Source organism: Papaver somniferum, unplaced genomic scaffold (genome assembly GCF_003573695.1).
Source record: "Papaver somniferum cultivar HN1 unplaced genomic scaffold, ASM357369v1 unplaced-scaffold_19, whole genome shotgun sequence".
In the NCBI taxonomy this organism is placed as follows: domain Eukaryota; kingdom Viridiplantae; phylum Streptophyta; class Magnoliopsida; order Ranunculales; family Papaveraceae; genus Papaver; species Papaver somniferum.
Window position 1 is genome coordinate 10,654,344 of NW_020628818.1, and position 19,127 is coordinate 10,673,470.

Sequence of the window (19,127 nt, forward strand, 5' to 3'; positions counted from 1 at the left end):
GTTCTTGTACCTTTGCCAATTTTATTGACAAAAAGGGGGAGAATTAATATGTAGTTCATACTACAAATACATATGGTTTTCGGATCATTATGTAAGGGGGAGTGGTTTCCATGTGAGATGGAGTATTGACTAAGGGGGACTGATACATATCACCATAGTATTATTGTTGATGTTGTGATACAATTGAACTTTGACGCTGTGTAATAATACTATGACACTGTATAACAATGATCGAGAACTATGTTTTCTCATTGTTATAGCTACGGATCTTCAACAGCGGTGATGCTAAACTTACAATCTTTGGGATCATTGGAGTACTTGGAAGTGACGAAGATTTCGAGGAATGTTGAAGATTAGACATGTGGAATATAAGCTACTAAAGTTTCTTTATCTTTTTTGTATTCCATATGTACTGATAGTTTTGTCACTAAAATTGACAAAGGGGGAGATTGTTAGAGCATTGCTCGGTCGAAACTCGCATGCGTTGCTATCTCAAGCATGTTTGTCAATGTTAGTGATCAAAACTATAAGTGTTGACTTCTAGTCTATTATATCTAAGTCTCGGACTAGGATAGAAAAGGTAGTTGAGCTCAAGGACTTCATGGCGATTCATCATACAAGTAGAAGAACTACTCAAGGAACCGGTGGAACTTCTCGACAAAAAGGTATGTGAAGACTTGAACTTATCTATCACTCAAAAGTCTATCAACTCTATCTCTTACTCTTTGAGACAAGAAGTCATATGCTATATATATAGACTTTGATTATATACATTTGGTATTTCGAGCCGAGTATACCTCGCCTATCTATATCTCGAAATGTATGTTGGTAAGCTTTTCGCTTCGATCAAGTTTATCTTTACCATGTTACGAAAGTCATGATATGTTTCAATCATCTTGAAAATTGCTTCGACGAGAAATTGTGTAACAACTGTGTAACGTCCTCTAAGAATGTTTCAATCATTGAAATGAGAGTTTAGATTACATAACCAATGGTGGACATAAGAATTATTGTGGAAACACATTTATGTATAAGTCCTATTCCTTGAACCAAAGTTTGTGAACTTTGTTGATCAAGAGAACCGGAAGAATGGCGTGAGCCAAGTCCGCGAACTCAGTCCGTGAACTGCCGAAGTTCTCAAACCCGAGAATTTCTGCTGGAGTTGACAAACTACTTGCGTGAAGCTAAGTCCGCGAACCCAGTCCACGAACCCGAGAATTTCTGCTGGAGTTTGTAAACTCTACCCGGTAACTTAAGTCTGCGAACCTAGTATGCGAACTTGAGAAGGTTATATATCTGAAGATGATTTCTGAACTTAAACTTAAAAAGACTAAGGAATGCAGTTTGCAAACCGTGGCTATAAAAGTTCATGAACCGATTCAAGTGAATCAAATCATCTTTGCTTCAATTGTGTCTTGTGTAGTACATAAGATTTCCTTGCAATTGAACAACTCTCTAACTAGTTCATTTGAAGTCATGTGAACTAGTTATGGTGAAGAATAACATGGTTGATATGAAATGCTCATATGGCTAACCTTTTGGTTAACTATTGTTGAACCAACAAGTGCATACGTTTGGGTACGGTTAACAAACCTAGAAGCGTGCATTTTCAAGTGTGTGTAACAAGCTAAGTTTTCGATCTAACGGTTGAGAAATATTAGCTTGAATCTAAATCAGGTTTTCATCTAACGGTGAATATTGAATGCTTTGTTACTAAGCTGACATTGATTAAAAACCCTGATTTGAAAGACTATATAAAGGAGACATCTATTATTGTGCAAAACTAATCCCCACACCTTATCTGTGATACTAGTTTGCGTGCTAGAGTCGATTCTCCTTTAACCTTTGGTTTTCTTCTTATAAAACCAGGATAACGACTTAAAGACTTCATTGGGATTATGAATCCATACCGATACTACTTTTATCGTAGTTGTGTGATCTGATCTTGCATCTTCTATCGTACGAGTACAATCAGATTGATTGGCTTGAGATTGATATCTCCGATAGGCAAGATATAAAAAGTAATCACAAACATCTTCGTCTCATTGTTTGTGATTCCGCAACATCTTGTTTCGCTACCATACGATTAAGATTGTTGTGAGGTGATTGATAACTTTAGGCTGTTATTCGGGAATATAAGACCGGATTATCAATTAGTTCCTGTTCACCTTGATTATTATCAAAAGACGGAACAAAACCTTTAGGGTTTATCTGTGGGAGACATGTTGATCCTTTGATAGACTTGTCTGTGTGAGACAGATTTGTTTATTGTCAAAGCCTGCGATTTTGGGTCGTAGTAACTCTTAATTGTGGGTGAGATCATCTAAGGGAATCAAGTGCGCAGTATCCTGCTGGGATCAGAGGCGCGGGAGCATAACTGTACCTTGGATCAGTGGGAGATTGATTGGGGTTCAACTACAGTCCAGTCTGAAGTTAGCTTGGAGTAGGCTAGTGTCTGTAGCGGCTTAATACAGTGTGTGTTCAATCTGTACTAAGTCTCGGGGGTTTTCTGCATTTGCGGTTTCCTCGTTAACAAAATTTCTGGTGTCTATGTTATTTCAATTTTTGCATTATATTGTTTTATCTTTATAATTGAAATAATACAGGTTGTGCATCAGATCATCAATTAGAGTAATTCAACCTTTGATTGTTGATTGTCATTGTTTGATCCTTGGTTATTGGTCTTTGGTACCATCCAAGTTATTCCTTGTGTTTGATTAAAGACTCGTTGATTTCTATTAGCTCGAGTAAATCAAAACAAAAGAGAGATATTAACTCCTTGATATACTTTAAGCTAGATTGAGTCTGACTATCTAGTTGATTCTCTAGCAAAGTATATTGGAGTTAGTCCGTACAGATTGCTAAGCGAAATATTTGGTGGTGTTGTTAGACCCCCGCTTTTCACATGTTGTTGTGCACCATCAATACAATCTTGGATAAAATAAACATAATTATGAAAAATGCATTCATCTTCTGTGATGTTGTATTTTGCACCCGTACTTTGTTCTTCTTACCTTTTCCTTGACTTTGACTTTGAGATTGTGAATTCATATCACAAGAAATTAAAAAGTGTAGAGAAGGTGTGATTGTTTTAGATTTGAAGAAGATTGAGAGATCGGGAAATGCTAGAGAGATTTAATAATTTTGGTGTGACTTGAAATGAGTTTGGAATCGCGTATTTATAGAGGAGGGGAATTATAGTCGTTGGATGAGGAACTGACGAGCGATGATCAGCCCAGCGAGCGACAACATGACTATCACTGACGCTGGAATGCCCAACAAACGATATTATGACCATATAGCGGTGGACACTCTATCACTTGTTGGAGACTCCATCGTATATGCCTAAGTGGTATTTCTGACACTTAGACAAATGTGTTTGGTACTCTGACATACTCATAATGAGTGCTAAAGTGACAAACGATAGGAATAGCCGAATAGGCCTTAGTTCGTGGATTTTCATCTGTCCGAATTTTGCCTCACACGGAATTGCTAACCAGGTGGAGGAGACGGAAAAACAAGGCACTAGAGGAGAGAACTTCACCCACCTTCCGGGACGGAAAAACGATCACCTGGAAGTGGAGCCACCAACATGCGTGTACTCTTGAGCTTTGATTGGATAATTTGGTAACCCACATTTGTTAGGTAAGAGTTCAAAAGGTATATTCATCCACTTAACATCCACCGTTCAAAGTTACAAAAGTCAATAGACCAAATACCATCAACCGTTAAAACGTCTCAGTTCCTTTCACCTCTCTTTACATACAAGTGAACAAACAATAAGAATCTAGAAGCGCAGCACTCATCACAAATAGAGAGATAGAGAGATAAAGCAGCAAATCTTCATTTTCCATTCATTAGACATCAAACAGCAATGGCAACTCAGACAATCTTAGCTGCTGCAACAACAGCAACATCATCTAAACCACTTATATCTTCATCATTCTCAAACCCAATTCCTCTTTCATTCTCTTCTATCAGTTTCCCAACATCAAAACGTTCATCATCAAGGTCTCTTACTGTTGTTTCAGCATTGAAAAAAGCTGTTGCTGTACTTAAAGGAACTTCTACTGTTGAAGGAGTTGTTACTTTAACTCAAGAAGATGATGGTTTGTTCTTTTTTTAAACCCCCTTTTTTTCAATCTAGGGTTTTTTAATGGTTTTGACAGTGTAATTAGTACTGTTTTCTGACGAAAGGGTTTCATCTTTTTGTTTTTGTTTTGTGATTTGTAGGTCCAACTACTGTGAATGTTGAGATTTCTGGGCTAACACCTGGACTTCATGGATTCCATCTTGTGAGTCCAATTGTTGTGTTTCACTATTATCATTCTGATAGCAACCCTAAACCTTAATAAACTGATTCTAATTTATTTAATTTTTTCAGCATGAGTTTGGTGATACTACCAATGGATGTATATCAACAGGTTTGAATTTATTAGAATTCAGTGGAATTTTGATTGTGGTGGTGTTTAAGTGTGTAGAAATGTGTTGGTTTGGGGAATGTGGTGTTGTAGTAAAATGGGTTTTGGTTTATGTTTAATTTTTAGGTCCACATTTCAATCCGAATGGATTGACACATGGTGCTCCTTGTAATGAAGTCCGCCATGCGGGTGACCTGGGAAACATAACTGCTAATGCTGATGGTAATTTTATGATTTCCGGTTTTGTATGATTTGGACTTGTTATGTTCCTGTATTTCTCATTGTTTAGTGAATTCCGTTTTGGTTTATGGTTGTGCAGGAGTGGCGGAGGCAACAATAGTGGATAGTCAGGTAATGGCAATTTTGTCTTGTGGTTATGTAATTGCATTTTTTAATGAGGCTGCTGGCATATTACTACAGTTCATTTGTCATGTGTGAATTGGGGCTACTGATTCTGGTTGATAGTCGTAATGCCTGAATGAGAATCTTAGGGGTCTTCTTTACGCTTTCCTCCTGAGTTTGGGAATCACATTAAGTCGGGCATCAATTTTACTTGACAGTAACCAACTTTATGTTGGTTTCAGTCATTTCCATGTAATGTTGATTCAGTATTATGTTTTTCCTGACGTTGCTTATGCTCAAACCTATTTACGAAGTGTTGTCTCTTGTTGCTGGTATTGACCTTGTGTCTTTTCCTGTAATATGCAGATTCCATTAAGTGGACCAAATGCAGTAGTTGGAAGAGCTTTGGTTGTTCACGAGCTTGAGGATGACCTTGGAAAGGGTAAGCGACTTTATTAGCTTTTGGTCGTTTTCTGGTTGATAGGAAATGTCTTGGTTTTGCTTCTGTATGAGTATATTACGCAACAAAGTACTACCGCTGCTTCAATTGTCACTTAACCAAACTTTCATTCATCTAATTTTTACTTGCACTTTCCAACTGTAGGAGGCCATGAGCTCAGCCTTAGCACAGGAAATGCAGGTGGAAGATTAGCGTGCGGTATGCAAAGCTTCTTAACTCTGTCTTGATTCTTTTGGATTCTACATTTTATTGCCATACTTACCATGACACTTCCTGTTTCAACTTATCATTCTATCCTGTTAATTGTGCCCTCAAGCTAATAGAACCAAACTTATACACAGATGCGAACCAAACTTATACACAGATACACTAATGATTTGTTGATAGAGCATAGGGATCAACAGAATTAGAACCAAACTTATACACATATACCCTACCTTGGTGATTAGGGCAAACAAGAATATCAGCAACGTCACAAATTCTTCTTTAACATTATTGGTTGAATCATATCAAACTATTTGATTGTGAATAATCCTTTCACTTTTCTCTATATTATTATCTACGAGTATCTTGTTCAATTAAACACATCGTTTCTTAGAAGACAGCCTTCAACCTTGGCTGTTAAGTGTAGTGCTGACTATTATTTGACACTATTCACATTCAATTTCTGTAACTTCAATTCTCATATGAAGCATGATTGTGGGTACGCAGGTGTTGTTGGTTTGACTCCAGTTTAAGCCCATTCGTTGGAATCGTTCTGGTTGGTGAATATTTGCTTTCTATGTTTTCCTCATGTTACTCTAGTTGAAAATTAAGTTGTTTTTGAATTCGAAAAAGGCTGTGGTTGCGAAAAAATGTCAGAAAATCCACGAATTGTAGTGGACATTTACATGTTTCTGTAAGTTACTCTTTGTAATGAAATAGTATCAATGCTGAAGATTGAAGATATGCTAAGCTTATCGAGTGCATTGGCACTGATCACATGAAAAAAAAAACCGAGAACTTTTCACTTGTTTTCGAATTAGATCAACTGCTAAACAATGCTCTGTCATCTGGTGCTACTATTTAAGCTTGGAGGTTGTGACTTGCATGAACCAGAGGTCATGAGAGTGGTTAGTGCCTGATGCAGTCATTGGAGATGGAATTAGTAAGACCTGTTTTTAGGCTAGCTATAGAATCAGGGGGTAGTTGATCTAAGAGTCTAAAATAGGATTATACCAGCATTCCTTTCATCTCCATTTCTAGGTTCCATCTGTTTTAACACCCCAATAAGAAAGAACTGATGATGCTCTGATTAGTGGTTTTACTGTTTCTAATTTCTTTGTCAACCCTTGCTTTTTATTAGAGTATTCACACTTGACACTTCTGAACTCATCATAAACACACAGCACACACTTACTGGTACAACACTCAGCCTTTGACAAAGTAGCATAGCTAAGAGTGGGAGTGACTCTTGGGTTACTTTAAGAGTCATAAGCCACACTTTATTAAATTTAGACTTCATCAGTTGACCTAACTTCAAATCCCACTAGTTCAACCAAAACTACAGCTAATAATAATCATATATACTAGTGAAGTGGTGTCTTATTTTGCTTCGAATCAAGTTTAAGGCGAAAGCCGTGTATTTTTATTTGTTAGATGTACCAATATACCTGTTTTTCTTGTTTTACACTTTTTCGTTACTACGGCATGACTAAACATTTTGTGAAGCCAACAGAATCACACTTATAGGTAGTTTTTATAATGGTATGGAGTGAAAACTAGAAGACTAGTGTAAAGTAGTCCAGTGTATGAAATGCATGAAGCTTCAGTTTAGAGACAGTTGAACCTTATACTACTGACTGAGAGAATTTGGTGAAGACACGGTACTGAATGACTAAGAAAGTGTTTGTCCAACCACTTTGGTTTCTTGGTAAACAAATCCTTCAATCATAGTGTATCTTTAGATTATTTGTTTGTTTAAGTAATACCAAATCAGTGTTTTACTTTCCTTTTCTTCATTGTGCTGCACTTGTACTTAACTTGGGATCAGTTGAGGGTTTAAACACATGATTTGCTAGAAAGAGAGATAATAATACTGTTAAAGAAGTAGGTTGTGTTTACTATAAATTACTAGTGAGCAAGTATGAATTCTGTATCCAGGTTAAGTAGTATATTGGTGCAAGTAAACCTAATTTTGGTTGAAGTAGTTCTAGGACTAGGAGTAATAGTAGTAGTGTACACAATGAACTAACTCATTGTTGATCGTTGTTGAAAGAAAGGGGCATATTTATTTCTAATGCCTATTAAATTTGTGTTTGGAAGCAATTATGAAGTGATTGCTTTGAGCACAATTTCCATATCCATCACTCATTAACTTACTAGTAGAGTGCAAATTTTGGTGCATCTGATGCACAAAATTTATGTTCATAGATCTCTGTCTTTGTTTTTTTTCATGATTGAATAGTTACTTTGAAAAGTTTCTATACTTTTATGTGGTTCTTATTTATTTAGTAATAGACCAAGTAAGTATAGTAGTCAAAACAACCCATTTGTCATCAAGTCTTTAGATTATAACACTTAACCTAAGAATTTAAAGACTTTTTTGGTGAGTGATATTTGGACTACTCCTGCTCCTTCTCTAGTAATTACATAAAAGAAATAAACACAAACAAACAAAGCAAAGATCGAGTCTCCGAGAGTTAGGATGGTTACTGTTGAGTGAAGTCATTTATCTCCCATACACCCATACTTATTTCTTTGAACGGAATAAGTTTTGGAGCCAGTTGGCAAGTTGGACAACTGCATCTATGTGCCCATGGATCTTTCACTGAATACCCACAAAATGTTTATACCCATCATTTGATTTTCACGCCGAGTTTGGCTGACTCAAAATAAAACGGCCTGCAGGCTGACCCACATAGATGGACTGCAGTAGTAGGAGGACACTAGTAGCAGGCAGCTAGTTGCATAACTAAATCTGGAACCGAAGGCGGGTGTGGGTTTCCAAATAAATAATTGTATGTATGTGCATGTAGGCCGGCCAAGTGGGAAACTGCTTAGATTAAGTGGGGGAAGTTGATGTTATTCATCCCAATCATAGAAATGCAATGCAATGCACAAAAGGATTCTCTGAGATATTTCAGTTAGAGCTTTTTAATACTAAAAGACTTTTAGAATGGTCTTTTGTTGTTTGTCTTTAGGGTTGGGGAAAGTAGGAAGTGGTGCTTAGTTAGTTGCCCAAGCAGCTAAAAGAGAGAAGAAGAAGAAGAAAGTTGGTGTATGAGTGGCACCAAAGTCACTGGTAATATGAATGAATATAAATCTTTTCTATTCCTGTTTCCTATCTCTCTCATGTGGGTGACGTTTGAACTTTATTATTCTTTGATCCATTCTTAAGCTAATTAGTATAGTATAAGCATATACTCGTAAAGCCATTTCAGAGTCATTAGTTAGCTAGCCTTTTACTTAAGTCTTCATGAAGTTAAACATGTGTATGCGTCATTGCAAGAAAAAGAAAGAAAATTGTGAATGCACAAATATATTTCTAACCGGCCAAACTTCAATGAAGAAAATTTGTAGATGCGCAAATATATCTAACCGTCCAGACTTCTGAGTTTCTTTTTACTAACTCATCGTATGAATTGCTAATGTCATTGTAATATAGTTGTAAAGTCACCCGTTGATGAAACTAATGACTTGAGTGTGAAACTCGTCTCGACCGGTATCTGGCAAAATGTTTGATTCAGGAATTCATGCAACTTGACACACCATCAATAAGGTTTGGGGTGGTGAATGGGAAGAAGAGTGAAAAGGGAGGAGAGGAAGCCCCACAATTTTGCTACACCAACCAATGTTGGATTGATGCTTTCCTTGATCCCCACCACCAAATACTAGCTAGGTAGTGTAGACATAGTATTAGCTAAGTGAATGAATATACTAATACTAATACTGCTGTCGTTGCATTACGTGCTTCACACAACCAACCAAAATAATTCGTTACGCCAAGAATCCCTCTCTCACCACTCTAGCTAGCTAGCTGCCTACTATCTATCATTCGTTCATCTCCTCCTTAACTTCTCCACTCCTAATTCAATCCTTTCATTGACTTGCTACCACTATCTTCACGTATACCTCTCTCTCACTAATTCACTATTCTTTTGAAATTGTCCAAAAATAAAAAAAAAAAATATGAATGACATGAGACACGGGAATCGATCGAGCTCGAAATCTATCGGTAAAAATTTGATATTTTGCGGATTGATTAGATATTTTTTCTAGCTCAAGAATAAGTTAAAGTTGATTTTGTTTAGGTACTTGGACTAAAAAGAGAACAGACTCTTAGTTGAGTTCGATTGTGACCTTAGTACTACTACTCCCACAAGTACAGGATATAGTGGATCATCTGTTATTTTAAATATCTCTTCACTTTATTAAAACGTTACGGAACCATTTAATATCCACAGAAGAGTTGAATAAGTATTATCTTTAAGTTTAACTAAACTACTCGGTTTCTCATTTAACCGTTCTGTATTCTTTCCCCATTTCCTCGTCGCAACAGTTCAGAGTATACGATAAAATTTACACTGATGTTTTGTGTGAGACACTCATATGACATATTTTGATCTTTTTTCTCCAGCGACTAGTAGACTTTACTAGTGGACGGAGGAATGGGTTGGGTCAACAACAAATTGTAATTAACAAAATGCAAACTGATAATTACTTAATTAGAAGACTTTGTTCACCTAAAAATAGAGCTAGATAATACATGTATACACACACACTTGTACATACCTATACATATACGTATTTAGTTAGTGACTAATGAGAAAAAGAGAATAACCAGCAAACACCAACTAAACTGTTTCCCTAATTAAAAAAACTTAGCTAATCTAATCCAACTAAAAACCAAATTATTGATGAGCAAATAATTAACAAAAAAGAGTAGACACAGAAAAGAAAGGTATCACCGCAAACTCCGTGTAGCCAGCCTTGCATTCCAAACTTCGTCCTCCTCCTCCGAATCATGGCCTTAAAACTTTCTCTGTCAGGTAAAAAATCGTACTAACAAGTTCGCATGCATTTACCGTGCATATACACCCCAAGTTGGGGGAGGGGTTGTTCTTCTTTTTTCTATTTTTTGATGTGATCCTGATCATAATTATGATGATGATGAGTGTGTACATGTATAGCAAAAGAGAGTAGTGTGTGACACGGACTAAAACCAACTTTTGATGGCTGAACTCAACTGCTTATCGCTTCCAGTTTTAAACACCATCCACCACCACTGCAGCCCATCATGACTATCGTTCGCACCATATTCACCTCTAATTTGTGCCTATTTTCAGTTACAAAAACCTTTTTGGTGGCAACTTTTTATTTTTTTTATTGTAATTTCTCATGTGTGTGTCTCTCATGTTTTGTTATCTACCTTTATTTATTTATTTTTAATTTTCTCTCTCTATAGAAAAATATAATTCCAACCTCAAATTTAACTTCAAAGGTTAGAAACGCAAGAGGAAGTTTAGGGGACTAATTCATGGTTACTGTTTCATATACTCTGCTTTGACTATACTTATAACATCACTATAAATTATAACGTCTGCTCTCCTCTCCTTTCCTTAATTCTTCTCTATCTCTCTTTTAAACTCTCTCTTCCACTCCTCTCTCTGTATCTCTCAAAGAGTGTGGGTGAGAATTCATCATCATCATGGAGGTTGTTAATAATAATCAAGAAGATCAAACACTCATGGGGTCTAATGAATATCTTCATGTGGTCAAGGGGAAGCGAACGAAACGCCAACGCCCGCTTTCGCCTCTTACTCTTCCGGCCATGACTACTAGTACTTCATCTAGCGGCGGCGGTGGTGATGAGAAGGGTGATAATAATAACTTTCCGTCGCCGACCACATCAGTTGAATTTTCGGTTATTTCGTCAGAAGAAGAAGAAGACATGGCTAATTGTTTGATTCTTCTCGCACAAGGAGGCCATAAGAGGTCAAAGCAAATTGATGATGATTATGTTGACGATGAGAATAGTAAAATGGCAAGAATTAACAGTCGGAGGTTCTACAATGATGCGGCAGCAGCAACAACTAGTAAAGCGGCCGGTGTTGGTGCTGGTGCTGAATTATATTTGTATGAATGTAAAACTTGCAACAAATGTTTTTCTTCGTTTCAAGCTCTTGGAGGACACAGGGCTAGTCATAAAAGACCTAATAACAAAGGTATGTGCAACGAAGAGACAACGAAGACGGCGATCACAAAAACATCGTCTCTTTTGATGTTAACGGAACAAGAAAGTCCTCAGCACCATCAATTCAATGACAACACCAACAACAACAATAATATTGCTAATAGTACTACATGTGCACGCCCATCACTTGTGCTCCAAATGGGAAATTCATCATCACTATCAGCTTTCAACAATAACAAATCCAGAGTTCATGAGTGTTCTATATGTGGCTCTGAATTTTCATCCGGGCAAGCTCTAGGAGGTCACATGAGAAGGCATAGAACAACCAACGCCACCACGGCAACCACAAGCACAAATATCGATTTCTCGCACCACCAAGATGATCAGTTGAATTTTAGTAATAAGAAAGCAGCTGCTAGAAATGTTCTGTCATTAGATCTAAACCTACCAGCACCAGAAGAAGATTATTCATCCAAATTTGGTCTGTTTAGTTCATCAAAACAACAGCCGCAACAACAACCGTTGGTTTTCTCAGCTTCTGCTCTAGTAGATTGTCATTACTAGCTAAGAGACTAGACTGAAAGAGAAAGAGAGAAAAAAATAATGAAGAATTAAGGATGAAATTAATGAAGAGTCAAAATTAAGCAATGACTTTTCCTTAATCTCTAATTTTTCATTATTCATTTTCATACATTAAATCACCCATTTATTCAAACACCATAAAACTGTGTATTACATTGTTTTTTTTTTTCTTTTAACGTATTGCTTTTTACATTATACTCCCATTTTATGACTAAACATAAATAAATTTACTTCAAATTTTTACTCTTATATGTACTGCTTTAGGTTCTTTTTTTATTATGTTCAAATTACAGTGTAGACGAATTTCGATTTCAGATTAGATTATGCACTCAGTGTTGATATTGAATAGATGAAGATAGCTTGGTATGGTTGAGTGATGAAGTGGGTAGTGTTAGTGTTGTTGTTCAATGTACTCTTCATTGCATAGGTAGCCTTAGTTTCACGAAAAGTGAGTGAGTGAGGGAAGCATCTTTTCATATTGTTGTTTTCTCTCACACTCAAGATGGATAGAGAGATCTGGGGAAGGAAGGAGGGGTTAAGCTTGGGTTTTCCAGCACCACCATCACATTCACCACCATCAAAAAGTCATGGATTAGGTTCTATTTGTTGTTTCGGTTGCAAGAAAGCTAAAGGCTCTCCTTCACTTTCTCCATCTACACTCTTTGTTGGTTTCATTAAATGACAAAAAATAACGGATAGGAACCAATTAGGTAACTGCCATTTATGAATTTTGTACCCTTCTTTTACACTTATTCGTTTCTTCTTTTTGGCCGGCTTTTATTATCTTGCCATTGGAGTGGAAAAGGAATTTCCCACCACTGAATTAACTAAAACGAACAAACTTGGCTGTCAGAATTGGTTTTGCGTTGGATGCCCAGAATATAACATGCCACGTGTTAGCTATAAGAAAGAAAGAAAAACAATTAGAGTGGAATAATCAAGCTTGTTTTTCGAAACTGAAATCGGTTAAGTTTGGTTAAAATGTCTTTGTTATTGATTTGGGATGATGAAAATGCACCTAATATTTTGGTAAATTTGAAAGACAGAAGGCATGGAAGTGATGAGTGATAAAGCTAATTGATTTGGATGTATGTGAGAGAGTGAGATACACAAGTAACTTAAGAGGAGTGAGATGAGGAAGAAAGAATAGTAGGAAAAGGAAGGAGGAGTAGGGAAGAGTTATGTTGTTTGATGTGTCTTAAATTATAAGGCAAACCCTTTCGGTTCTTTAATGTTATGTGCACGTTTTGGTTGTGTGCTTAGTTACTTTTTAGAGTGTGTTGTTATGTTAGTAGAAAAAAGGTAAAGTAGTGAGCAATTAAGGTGCATCATGAAATTATTATGCATGTATCCGTTTAAGCTTCACTTACTTAGTGTGACATAACCAAATTACTAGTAGTAGAATTTTTATTGATGAGATTATCCCGTGGGATTGAAGTTGGTAGTGGTGTGGTGCTGCTTATATAGAAGCAACAGCAACCCTTAAATGGGCCTCATTGGACTGTAATAACTAGCCCATTCTCCATATGCTCCTTCACACAAAATATGGCAAACTTTGATTCTCTCGACAGTTATTTGGTCGATGTTTGTTTTATACGGTTGTCGACAAACCATAAGGTGGTCATCATCCATAGTTATTTGGTCGTGTACTCTCGAGGTTTGCTTTATAATCCTGTCGACAAACCATAAGGTGGTCGATAATTCCTTAGTCGATCCATAGTATTTCCAAGGCCGGATAGTTATGGGCTCTTTCTTAGATAGGCCAACAACGTCCTTGTTTGTTGTATCTGACTCACGATCTGAATCTAAATCTGACTCGACGTAAGAGATGTCATATTGATCTGCCCGGCTACTTGATTTAGACATGATCTCTCACTCGAATCGGTTTAGTCAGGGAATAAAATGTCCTTTACTCATGGACTCATATACTGATTTACAAATAATTGAGTCAATTGAGCCATGTCTCACTCAAAAATAAACACAATGAGTCAGATTCAGACGAGTCAGGTGATTTCAATCATATCCAGAAGAAAAAAACTCTACAGCTGAAGTAACAACGAACCAATTATCAGCCATATTTTATCAACATACTTCACCGAACGCTCAACCCGTCAGATTGCTTCTTCATCTCTAATCGCAAGATCAGAGGGTTAGAAAATGAGCTCAAATTATTAAATGCTATAAAATTATCAAATTGAGCATTAAAAGAATTACCGCTCGGCGTCAAGAAAGTCCACAAACCTTTGAAAATACTTAGGAAACAAACTCGTACGAACTTAACTCAACCATTACGCTCAATTTTTTACGGGTTTAATTTTTATTATTATATATAGTATTTTGATAAAAAAAAATAATAGTACATAAGATTGAAAATTCTACCATGTTAAATTAAATACATTATATAAAATAGAGAGCTTGTGGATTTTATGTTGCATATGTTGAAAGCATCGAATTCTAGGTGTCTTTGCGTTGTGTTTCCTACTCGTGTCTTGAATTTTGCGCTTATGGAAGCTTTACAAAAAGAGGCATGGATTGGCGGATTGTATTTTCCACTTTCCACGGGCTAATTAGCCAATAACTATTTGAACCAATTATTATGCTTACATTAGATAACAGATTGTTTGCTAGCCATATTATTAAGTGACATAAAGATTGGGCTTCCACATGTATAACTAAAGAGGTTCATCCAGATTCCACAGCTAGGTGTATAAATAATTTGTTCGACTAAGATGAGAAGGAAACCATTGTAGGAAATTCTAGTCGATCCACATACTTATAACAAAAATCAAAATTATAGAATCTTTCCAAAAATTAAGATCATGATTAAAACAAACTAATAAATTAGAAGCTTATTTGACCAGAAAGCTTGATGAATAGTTGCAAAAATATAAGAACCAACAATTGCATCTGAAAATGGAGTCTTATGATCTCTTTCAACATCTGTCATGGGATGCAATGAGCAAGTTATGATGAGAAGAGGGACTCCCTTGTTTTTTTTAGTATTCTCTAATCCTTACCCACTATGGAGATATAAAGATATAGGGATACCATCACCTATAGAAAACTGCTAGCTCACCTCGCAGTTGGTATAGATCTAATGTTATAATACTGCTTCCCTTATCTCTTCCGATATACTTGTGATATTGATCCAGATTTTGCAAACATATGTTTAGCTTTAACCACAATACTTATAGATATCTGACATTCTCCTACTTGGTCAATTATAAACATAACAATTCAATTTTATAAAAGTATTAATGCTGGGTCAATTTCTTTTTAGAAAAACCGGGTGGCCACCCTTACACGTGAAAGAAAACAGTTACACTAGTACTACACAGATATATAGCTTTTTAACCTTCAGCTAAACAAAGTAGCACCACTGAATTGGGCAACGAAGACACAAGCATTCATATGTATGATGCACTGAACTTCAGCATTACTAGAATCTTTAAGCCATCTTTATACATTTCAGTGGCTATTAATGTGTTGTACATGTATAACTCAATATTTAATGCAATCTTTATGTGTTATCCATAGTGTCCATGCTTCATACAACAAAGATGTATGTCATCCTGATATTTTACTGCTTCCGCGTGTACTAACCAACTACCAGCTATCCAGGATGAAAGCTCCCCAACCATGATGCCTACTCATGTTAAGCTTAATAAAAATCAAAGATTATGTGAATCTTTGTAGGCTACTGTATGAACACAAAGTATACGATGCATCAACTAGAAAAACAACTTATTCAAACAAAGTTATTTTATTGTAATACATGACTGTAACTTAAGAAAAAACTCAATCAAACCTTGTTGAACCAAACCAAACTAGTTCGTTAATTTCGTTTTTAAAAACAAAATAATGAAGTATTAACTCCCACTGGAAACAACAACCATATGAACTTAACTGAATGTCTTGGTGAAAACAAACATACCAGCATGTCGTAACTTTAACAGAATGTTACTCCCACTGAAACCAGTAATAGATGACTTTTGAAAAACTACTTTGTTAGTTTTCCAATGAAAAAAATAATGGAAGTCTTAGTTCAACTCCCACTGAATATTAGTATCGTATGAACTTAACTAACAAACACGAAACAGATGAACTAGTTTTTTAGTGAAGGATAATAGTAGTAATCGAAATCCCACTAAAAACTAAAGAGAAATATCAAGTGATTCCTGAATTCCCATACGGCATAATACTTTACTTAAATAAAAACACGAGAGCTAAAACTCCCACTTTAAAACACTATCAGGGGATATTTCTAGAATTCTCATGCCGGGAAAACAAGGAAAATCGACATGATATATATGCTTTTGCATATCTATTCACTAAATTCTTCGATCATCATAATTGAGTAAAGTACATGTATCCTAGTTATCAAGAAACACATGATCATAGAAAATATAAGAATACCAATTAAATAATATCTAAAACGTTACTCTTTCTTTCTTTTTTTTTCTTCGGAAAATCCATAATCTCCTTCGGTGCTACTAATATCTCCAAGTTTAGCCAAAACTATATTTCAAGAGTAAGAATCCATGTCCATTATTTAAGAGTACTTTAATTTATAATCCTGTAAGTAAAAAAAAAAGTATTAGCCCACCCGAACATAAAATCCTGGTTTCGTCGCTGAACCCGTTCATCTATTGCGCAAAAGAAGTTGGAGAGCAGGAATTTGATAATCTTATTCTCGTAGGGACCATGGTTTAATACAGTCACATTAAGGTACTTATGAGGAGCACAATTCTGTAGTAAGCATGCTAGTGATAGGAACATAATGGTTTTTATTTTTTACTTGTTTTCATGCCTTCAATTCTTGCTTTGAAATATATCAAAAAACAAGAAGGTAGAAATCACGGAAGATAGGAATTCTTAAGTTCTTAGATTCAAATTCCGAAACTCAACCTAGCTAGACTGAAAGATAACAATGGAAATTTCAGCGAGCTTCAACCTGCAAGGTGAATCCATGGGTTACTTTTCTTTCTTCTTTTTTCTTTTTAACTCTTTGTTCTCTTAAAAATGAAGATGAATCTACTACATTAACAGTAAGGCATTTCCCATATACTCTTTGTTCTCATATGATGTAGTAAAATGTTGGATTATATACATAAGTAGGCCTGTTCTGGACCCTCGTTTTCAAGTCTAAGCCTCTTTTTTTATTTCTTATAAATCTAAGCCTATCAAATGGATCCCATCCAAATCCGTTATCTCAGTCAATTTATTGAGTTGACTCGCCAAAATCTCGTACAGAGAGATCTCATGAAAGTGTTAAGATTACTAAACTGCCCTTTCTGTAGTGTGTCAATAGCATTGTAAATCTCGCCCACGTGTGTCGATATGAAAGTCTAATCTAAAATCGATGAAATCTCGAAGATAATTTGAATGGCTAAGATGGATGTTCATTAGGAATTAACTCTACATGTGTCTGTCTCGAAACCAGTAATCTGAGATATCCAGATCTCAGAAAAATTGGACGGTCTTGATGCTTTGATGTCATCTAATAGCAGAATAAAGAGAGATCGATTCTCATTTTCTTCTTCCATATTCTACCTGGTTATCTCTGGTTCATCTAGATCAATTTTTTGATTGATTTTTAACGTAGAGAAGCTAGGGTTTGAGATGATTTCAGAGAAAGATATGTAGCTGCAGAAAGGGTGGCGGAAGTTGAAGACGAGATGAGAAAGGGGTTTTGATTGTGGTTGCGAGGTGAGAAAGGGATGAGTTATAGTTGATTTGAGAAACTGTGATGAAATACAAGAAGTTGATGGTGGATTTGAGTTGGGTTTAGGTCAAATTTGCAATCTGACTCGAGTTGAAGATGTTACAAAGAATTAGGGTTGTTTGGTTATATGTATTTAAGATTAAATTGATGAGGAATTGAAATGATTTTTGGTGATGGGTTTGCTAATTGAGAGTTGGTAAAGGAGATTCAAGGGTTTGATTATGATGTTGATCGATTCTCAGATGCAACTGATGGTGTTTTGATGATTGAGGAATGTTTATGTTGTGATAGTGATTTATATTGGTTACATGAATTGGTGGTTTGAATGGGTAATTGCAGTGATGATTACTGTATTAATTCAATGATTTCGACTACATCAAATGGAATTGTGAGGTTTTTGCATCAATTGATAGTGGGTCTTGATTTAATGGATGGTGAAGAATCGATTGAGCTGGTGAAGGGATACTGTGAATCTGAGATCGTGTTGATGGGAGAATCGATTGTATAAGGGAAAAGATAAATCAGATCGAAGATTTGGTGAAGATTAAAAATGGGTTTAAGGAGTTGATACATTTTTAAGACTGGGTTATTCATGAATTGAAGATCTTAGATGTTGTTGATGCTTCAGAGAAATGTTTGTTGTTGCCATCGAATTGAGCTTGAATGGGATTTGATTTTTTAATTGAAGTTCATACAGGACAAGAATAAGGTATGCAATGCAGTGAAGTAGTGTTCAGTTGGGGCAGAGAAAATTGTGTTGGTTGTAGTGTGGTGGTGATGAATTGCAGTTGAGCTCGATCAATCTGAGCTGGGAATTGCAGGTGGTGTTTTTGTTTTGGAAGGAGGCTGTGTGAGATGCAAGTATTATGATACTAAGGAATGAGCTTAACTGAGAAGGAGATTTGGGTTCTGGATTGTGTGAACTAGAATAGCTGCTGCTGCTATGGTTTATGGGCTGGAGTGTTGTTAGATGCTTCAGATGACAACGTTATTTCGTTGGTTGATAGCAGTTTAGAAGAACGTTGCAGTCTTGAAATTATGGTTCAGTGGTGGTTATGAGATTTGTGGAACTGATGGTGGATGCTCATTGATGGCTATGGCAATGAGGAGATGAATCGTAGCTGGGGAGTTTTGTGTTGCTGTTCTGAGCTAGTGTATGTATAGCTGCAGGCGTGGATGGATATGTTATAGTTGAGATCGATTAGATGGATGATACAGAGATGAAATGGCTTTGACAATGCTAAGAGGGTGCAGGAATGGAGGAGCTGAATGATTGAACATTAGATGAAGGACTAAATCGTCTTTCAAACTGGGAAAATATGGATAGGTGGCAGATAACTGCAGCTAACTTTCCATCCACCAAAACTGGCCTCGTTTTGTAAGAAATAAAAAAGAGGCTGAGTTTTGTGAACCATAAAAAAA

General features: G+C 36.2%; 2 protein-coding genes across 2 annotated transcripts; both read left to right on the plus strand.

Moving 5' to 3' along the window:
- The first annotated feature begins 3,775 nt into the window (after window positions 1-3,775).
- Window positions 3,776-6,207, plus strand: LOC113338849 (superoxide dismutase [Cu-Zn], chloroplastic-like). Its single transcript, XM_026584242.1, has 8 exons — window positions 3,776-4,109; window positions 4,234-4,295; window positions 4,385-4,424; window positions 4,548-4,643; window positions 4,741-4,772; window positions 5,130-5,205; window positions 5,368-5,421; window positions 5,935-6,207. The coding sequence occupies exons 1-8, from the start codon at window positions 3,875-3,877 to the stop codon at window positions 5,958-5,960; spliced, it is 621 nt and encodes a 206-aa protein (XP_026440027.1). The 5' UTR covers window positions 3,776-3,874; the 3' UTR covers window positions 5,961-6,207.
- Window positions 6,208-10,739: 4,532 nt separating this feature from the next.
- Window positions 10,740-12,133, plus strand: LOC113338231 (zinc finger protein ZAT5-like). Its single transcript, XM_026583686.1, has one exon. It carries the CDS (start codon window positions 10,913-10,915, stop codon window positions 11,960-11,962), a length of 1,050 nt encoding a protein of 349 aa, XP_026439471.1. The 5' UTR covers window positions 10,740-10,912; the 3' UTR covers window positions 11,963-12,133.
- Window positions 12,134-19,127: the final 6,994 nt, after the last annotated feature.